This window comes from Myotis brandtii, unplaced genomic scaffold (genome assembly GCF_000412655.1).
Source record: "Myotis brandtii unplaced genomic scaffold, ASM41265v1 scaffold842, whole genome shotgun sequence".
NCBI classification, from domain to species: domain Eukaryota; kingdom Metazoa; phylum Chordata; class Mammalia; order Chiroptera; family Vespertilionidae; genus Myotis; species Myotis brandtii.
This window is the reverse complement of record NW_005371421.1, coordinates 532,903-541,086: the sequence shown is the minus strand read 5'-3', so window position 1 is coordinate 541,086 and position 8,184 is coordinate 532,903. Positions and strand designations below refer to the sequence as shown.

General features: G+C 38.5%; 1 protein-coding gene across 7 annotated transcripts in view; it reads right to left on the bottom strand.

The window, feature by feature from the left end:
• The window catches only part of CCDC138 (coiled-coil domain containing 138), a 246,151-nt gene that overhangs the window by 182,226 nt on the left and 55,741 nt on the right, over positions 1–8,184 (bottom strand). For 6 of the 7 annotated variants that reach the window (XM_014532105.1, XM_014532108.1, XM_014532106.1 and 3 more), the window contains 2 exons: positions 1,555–1,632; positions 1,342–1,449 (listed from right to left, as the gene is read on the bottom strand). In XM_014532105.1, the coding sequence (XP_014387591.1) occupies positions 1,342–1,449; positions 1,555–1,632 (186 nt within the window). Of the gene's footprint in view, positions 1–1,341; positions 1,450–1,554; positions 1,633–7,588; positions 7,673–8,184 lie in introns of those variants that run through there. The other variant, XM_014532111.1, reaches the window with a different exon arrangement.

The window sequence follows — 8,184 nt, the reverse complement described above, 5'->3', positions numbered from 1 at the left end:
GTGGGGGGTGTGGGAAGAGACTGGACAAAAATCTTACACCTATGGATGAGGACAGTGGTAGGGGGTAAGGGCATGGGATGGGGTGGGAACCAGGTGGAGGGGAGCTATGGGGGGGGAAAAGAGGAACATCTGTAATAATCTGAACAATAAAGATTTATTTTTAAAAAAGGCATAAACAAACTAATATATGCATACAATAGAAAATTACTGAACAATACAGAGGAACTACTGATACACTCAACTATGATGAACATAATAAGCCTTACACAAATGAGTAAATACTACCTAATTCCATTGACTTAAGTTCTAAAATAGGAAAAATTAATTTATGATAATAGAAATCAGATCAACAACTATTTCTTGCAAGGAATAACTGAAGGGACATGAGACAACTTTCTAAAGTGATGGAAATGTTCTATATCTAGTTGTAGGTTACATGAGTGTAGGCACTTGTCAAAACTGTCAAACTGTACACTTAAGAATCTGTGTATTATGTTACTACTGGTACATGTAATTTATACCCCAAAATAAATAAATAAAATTCTTAGGAAAAAAAAAATAATAAATGGAACCCAACAAAGGGATGGATTGCAGTTTTGATAGAAAAGTAACAATGAAGGCTTATGGAATCTCAAAACACAATGAATAATAAAGCTGTTACTAAGCTTAAATTCCTGTGGTCTATCAGTGTTACTGTTCCAAAAACACTGCTGAAACATTGTTTTCCTTTTGGAAATAAAAGCACATTTGAGCCTAGCCGGCATGGCTTAGTGGTTGAGTGTCAACATATGAACCAGGAGGTCACGGTTTGATTATCGGTCAGGGCACAAGCCTGGATTGTGAGCTCGATCCTCAATGTGGAGCATGCAAGAGGCAGCCGATCAATGATTCTCTCTCTCTTTTTTTTTAAATATCTTTTATTGATTTTTTACAGAGAGGAAGGGAGAGGGATAGAGAGCTAGAAACATCGGTGAGAGAAAAACATCGATCAGCTGCCTCCTGCACACTCCCTACTGGGTATGTGCCCGCAACCAAGGTACATGCCCTTGACCGGAATCGAACATGGGACCCTTCAGTCCGCAGGCTGACGCTCTTATCCATTGAGCCAAACCGGTTAGGGCCAATGATTCTCTCTTATCATCGATGTTTCTATCTCTCTCTCCCTCTTCCTTCCCCTTTGAAATCAATAAATATATATTCTTTTTAAAAGGCATACTTGAAATATTATAAAGATATTCCTTTCATACCAAAAACAATATTTGCTAAATGAAATAAAAAGGTTAAAGAACAAAGAGAAAATTCCCCGGCTTTCCACTGAAGAAAATTTCAATAATATCATACCTTATATGTTTTTGAAACTGGTACTTTTTCTTGTCTTAAACTTTTCATTTCATGAACAGCATGGGAATTTCCTTTCAATCTCTGTATTGTCATAAATTCATACTTCCTCTGCAACAGCACATATCCATGAATTAAAGAACAATTATGTTAAAAGTGAGAAAATCCAAAGGCAATCATTATAAAATTCACTTATGCCAAAAAGAAGCAACTTACCTGTAAATTATCTAAACGAGCTTGAACTCTTTTAGCCTGAATCTCCATCTTCTTGTTTTCTTCACTTACTTCATTTAACTAAAATATAAAAATGTTAGATATTTCAATATAACCCAAAATCTTCATACTAAAGATTTCCCAAATAATCTATATTATCTCGTCTGCATAACCAAGCAATGAAACAAAACAAAGGAAGCACCATAATTAAAGATCACAGCTAATATCACCATTTCTCCCCAAAATATTAATAATAATCTAAGTCTACATCATTCTATGAAAAATTTGCAAGTCTCCCAACATGTTACAATGTCTTTTAATTAAACTTTTTATGGAACTACATGTACAGAACAGTGTGCAAATCATTAAGTATGCAGTGTAGTGAATTATTGGGATTGTATTAAATATATTAATTTGGGGAAAACTGATAACTATATAATATTAAATATTTCCATTTACAGACATAACACAGCCTTCAATTTATTTAGGTCTTCTGTATTTTAATAATGTTTTGTACTTTTCAGTATATACGTTTTACACATCTTTCTTTAGATTTATTTCTGGATAGCTAATGTTTTTCTATGCTATTACCTATTTGATTGTTAGTATATAGAAATATACTTAGTTTTGTATATTGAACATAGTTATATCCAAAGGTTCTTCTAAATTTGCTTAATTCTAATAACTCATCTGTACATTCATTTGGATACCTAGGTACATAGGTAAATAATGTCATCTGTGCATAATTCTGATTTCTTCCTTTCCAATCTTTACTTTCCATTTTTTCCTTATTTCATTGACTAGGGCTTTCAGTATAATGCTCAATAGAAAGAGTAATAGCCCTAACCGGTTTGGCTCAGTGGATAGAGCGTTGGCCTTCAGACTCAAGGGTCTCAGGTTCGATTTCAGTCAAGGGCATGTACCTTGGTTGCGGGCACATACCCAGTAGGGGGTGTGCAGGAAGCAGCTGATCGATATTTCTCTCTCATCAATGTTTCTAATTCTCTATCCCTCTCCCTTTCTCTCTGTAAAAAATCAATAAAATATATATTTTTAAAAATGTGTCTATGTATGTATGGTTTTCCTTAAAATTTATTCTGCTTAGGGTTAACATAATTTCTTAAGTCTGTGGATTGGCAACTTTCAGCAGTTTTGGGAATTTGTGACCATTATCCCTTCACACATTTTGCTTTTCCCCATTATCTCTTTTTGGAATCCCATGTTGAACTTTTAAACTAGATTCCATGTCTATTTTATGAATTTTCTATTCTTCCTCCACTCAATGTTTTCATTTCAAGACTTTTCATGAAACTATCTTCTAGTTCACTAACCTGCCTTCTGCTGTTTCTCATCTGCTGTTAAACCCATTTACTGGAGATTTAAAATTCAATTAACGCATTTTTCAGTTTTAGAATTTCAATTTAATTCCCTTTTATACATTCTAATTCTCTGATGACGTTCTCAATTTTTTCTACTTTATTGACCATATTAATCATTATTTTAAAGTCTTTGCCTATTAACTCTAATAACTGGATCACCTGTAGGTATGTTCATATTGTTTGGAGTTTTTTTCTCCATATTTAGTCATATGATTCTGTCTTTTTTATTTTTATTGATTTTAGAAAGAGAAGGGAGGGAGAGAGAAAAAGAGAGAAACATTGATTTGTTTTTCCACTTATTTATTGGTGGATTCTTGTATGTGTTCTGATGGGAGACAAAACCCACAACCATAGTGTATCAGGACAACACTCTACCCAACCAGGAGCTATGATTCTGTCTGGTAATGTGCTTATGAATTCTGTATAGAATGACAGAAAATTACAATTTTTATACATATATCTTCTTCAATAAGGGCTGATCCTTTTCTCTGCTAGGTCCTTAAAATGGGGACTGATCACCTTAATCTGATCAGGAACTGAGATGAGTCAAGGAGAGGTTTCAGTCTGAAGAGGGTTCTATCTACCTCTAATTCACCTCCTCCTCGAGTACAACCCTGCTGCTTTCAACAGGAGCCTGGGATGTTCACTGGGATTCTCTCCCCCAATGAGTCCTAAACATTAATCCTTGTCTCCTCAGCCTGGTAAGACTTAATGGGAAATTTTATTATTATTATTATTATTATTATCATTATTATTATTACTACTACTACTAAAGCAAATTTATTTATACCCAATGCTATCAAAGTGCTATGTAAGTTAGTCGCAGAAACAACTGACTTTTATATTAGCAATTTTTCAAAGTATGTATCACCCATTATGCCAGAAGCTGGCAAACCATGGCACGTGGACCAAATCTGACCACTGCCTGTTTTTATTAGGACACATCCACCTTCATTCACTTGCTTACTGCCTATAACTACTTTTGCAGAGTTCAGTCATTATGATAGAGACCATATGGCCCACAAAATACAAAATATTCACTATGTGGTCTTTTAACAAAAAATATTTGCTGACTGTTGTTATATGCTAAACAAAGCAACCATAAAAAAGCATTCTGGCCAGGAAAGTGTGGGTCAGTGGATGAGCATCAACCCATGCACCAAGAGGTCACCAGTTCGGTTCCCAGTCAGGACACATGCCCGAGTTGCAGGCTCAAAGCCCAGAATGGGGAATGCAGGAGGCAGCCAATCGATGTTGATGTTTCTTTCTCATAGATGTTGCTATCTCTCTCTCCCTCTCCCTTCTTTTCTCTCTCTAAAATCAATAAAAACATTGGGGGAAAAAAAGCATTCTGCCACTTCATACAAAATGTTTCTCTCAACTTCCCAACTTCAAAGTGTCAGTTTTGACACATTGCCATGAATCCAATTATCAATAGGTTCAATCACTTACTAATACACATAGCCACTCCAATCACCACACACTCATTCAAGCACATGTAAAATTATTAAGGATTATCTTCTACACTAATAAAAGAGAAACATGGTAATTAGCGTACGACCGCTACCGTTTTCATTGGCTAATCAGTGAGTATATGCAAATTAACTGTCAGCCAAGATGTTATTCTAGACTTTCTTTAAAATCCTTCAGTAAACCTTAATAGTTTTTGGCCCATGAATCTTACAGATTCTTAAGTTTATTACGAGGTTTTAAAGGTTTGCTTTCGTTTGGCTTGGGTTTTTGCTATTGTAAATGGGATTTTCCCCTATTACTTTCTCTAACTGGACCATGTCTCAGTCCTTACTGGTGCTCTAAATTCAACCAGTATCTTGATTTCTATCAAGATAAGTTACTTTTGTCTATTTTTCACATTTATATAAATAGAATCATACAGGTTTTTTTAGAAAAACTATTACTTTTTAATACATTGTCTCTAAAATGATGACAATATGTTCTGTTGGTAGTTGAGTCTTGGTAGGTATAACTCACTTCTGTTACCTAACTTGCTGCACTGGATAGATTTCTCAGAACAATTTTGAACAAAAGAGATGATAGATTTTGTCTTATTTATGACATTAATGTGGAATAATTCTTACATTCACTCCCTTTAAATATAAATATCACTGATTAGTTATTAGAAATTATGTTTATGTTAAGAAAGTATCTTTATCTTACTGATTTTCTAAGTTTTAAAACTAAAAGCCTATTTTTGCATCTGTAGAGAACACTATAAGTGGTATATTAAACAAGCATACCAGTGAGATGTAATCAGAATGCACCTTTATGTTGTTTCCCATGGTCCCTTTAAAATGCCTTCAGAATGAGAGTTTTATCCATCTCCTTAAATGAAACTCAAGTTTTTTATTTTTCTGATAATTATTAGGAAATTGGAAGTCCAGACATCATTGTAGGAGGCAAATTCAATTCAGAATTAGAATATCTTGCCCATTATATTGATTGATATACAGGTATCTCCCGCTTTTCGAAAGTTCACATTACACCACTTCTCTTTTACAAAAGACCTACATCCGTCCCTGTTTTTGCTAATTGAAAGAAATATAAGGGCAATTTGACTTTTATGAGAAAAAGCAAAAATGGCATTCAGCTTGTTTTGCAGCTTATAGAAGCCTGTGGCACCCCAGCAGTGAGAGTGGCCCCGCCATGCTCCTTTCTGGGAACTACTAAATGCATGCAACACGAAATAATTCTGAACCCCAGATGTCCATGTCACTGAAACACTGAAAAAAGAAAAACAATTTCTGAATAATCAGTGGAAATAAAATTATAGTCTAGTTTTCATAGCTCTGTATTCATATTTTTACAATAAGAGTGCCTTTATTTTTATATTGTTTAAAATTATTAATTATATCTTCCTTTACAAATATATTTATATAGCTTTTTCTAATACTGTTTATTTAATACTAGAGGCCTGGTGCATGAAATTTGTGCGGGGGGGGGGGGGGGCCCCCCCCCCCCCCGCCCCCCGAGTGCACAAATTTTTGTGCACCGGGCCTCTAGTTTATATAATAAAAGCCTAAGCGACCATTACGGAAGAACGACCAGAACGACCGGTTGCTATGATGTGCACTGACCACCAGAGGGCAAACACTCAAGGCAGGAGCTGTCCCCTGGTGGTCAGTGTGCTCCCACATGGGGAGCACTACTCAGCCAGAAGCTGGGCTCACAGCTGGCAAGCGTAGCGGCGGTGGTGGGAGCCTCTCCCACCCCAATGGCAGCGCTAAGGAGCAGTGAGTTGAGTGGTATGGAGCAAGGGGTCCCGGACTGCGAGAGGGCGAAGGCTGAGCTGAGGGACCCTCCTCCCAGTGCACGAATTTCATGCATCAGGCCTCTAGTCCAGTGGTCAGCAAACTGCGGCTCACAAGCCACATGCGGCTCTTTGGCCCCTTGAGTGTGGCTCTTCCACAAAATACCACGTGCGGGTGCGCACGTACAGTGCGATTGAAACTTCATGGCCCATGCACAGAAGTCGGTATTTTGTGGAAGAGCCACACTCAAGGGGCCAAAGAGCCGCATGTGGTTCGCAAGCCGCAGTTTGCCGACCACTGCTCTAGTCTATGCTAATAAAAGGGTAATATGCTAATTAGACCAGACATCTTCCGGACGTCCTTCCGGACAAAGCCACAGTGGCAGGGGCCAAGGCAGTGGCAGGGGCCAAGGCAGTGGCGGTTAGGGGCGACCAGGCTGGCAGGGGAGGGCAGTTAGAGGTGGTCAGGCCAGCAGCAGAGGGCAGTTAGGGACAATCAGGCCAGCAGGGGGGAGCAGTTAGGGGGCGATCAGGCCGGAAGGCAGAGGCGGTTAGGGGCTACCAACAGGCAGGCAGGTGAGCGGTTAGAAGCCAGCGGTCCCGGATTGCTAGAGGGATGTCCGACTGCCGGTTTAGGTCTGATCCTGGCAGTCGGACAATCCCCCAAGGGGTCCCGAATTGGAGAGGGTGCAGTCCAAGCTGAGGGACCCCCTCCCATGCACGAATTTCATGCACTGGGCCTCTAGTATAAATATAAACCTAGAGATAGGAATGGGCAATGATGTACCTATGCTAGCAAAAAAAGAAATCCTTATCTTTTTTGAATGCTAGACTGAGATTGTGATGGGAAAAGTGATCTCTCTAGGGATACAGCAAACTCCCAGACAACAGTAAGTCAAGGTCATATTCCAATTGTGGGAGACCACAAATGAACTCAGGGAAACCAAAGAACTAGATAAAGTGAAAAATAGAGTACATAATTATCACTGCAAAGGAGAAATGTTATAACAAGCAGTTCAAGACTCATTGGGGGAAATCAAGAATAAAAACAGAGAGCTCTGGCCAGGTGGATTAGTTGGTTGGACTATCGTCCCATGCACCAAAAGGTTGTGGGTTCAATTCCTGGTCAGGACACATACCTAGATTACAGGTTTGATTTCCTGTCAGGGAGCATACAGATGCAACTGATCTATGTTTCTCTCTCTCTGTTGAATCAATAAAAACATACCTCTGGGGAGGATTTTAAAAAATAAATAAATAAAAACAGAAAACACACAGCCAGCTAAGGAATCCTAGGAGGCAAATTAACTCTGAGACTTTGAGCTTAGTTACATTTTAGAATCCATAAATTTTTCCAGCCCAGTGCTTTAATTGTTAAAGTGACTGAGTTTACCCCATTCTGCTCATCCACTTCTTCCCACAAATACATTCTCCTGCCCATCTTCAATGTATACCTCCACTTTCACATTTTCAGTCAAAAATTGGCAAAGTGAAGTTGAAAGAGAAAAAAGAAACCCAATACAATGCAAAAAAGTTTTTGTTATGCAACTTTAGTATAATCAAGTACTACTTTAAATTATACCACTTATCTACACTAATAGAAGAGAAACATGCAAATTGGTGTCACACCGCTACCCTTCCCATTGGCTAATCAGGGCGATATGCAAATTAACTGCCAGCCAAAATGGTGGCCGGCAGCCAGGTAGCTTGAAGCGAACATGAGGCTTGCTTGCTTAAGTGACGGCGGACTCCAACGTCCCTCGCCTGCCGCTGCCGGCCTCTGAGCTTGCAGTTTGAAACATTGTTACAAATATAGAAGCTAAACAAAACCCCAGAAACCTGCTTTCAGCCAGCCAGGATCTCAGAGCTGGAGTTGAAACAGTGTTTCGATTATAGAACCCAAACAAACCAGATACCTGCTTTCAGCAGCCGAGGCCTAAGAGCTGGAGCCAAGCCTCAGAGCTAAAGCTGGCCCAGAATAAAAAAAAA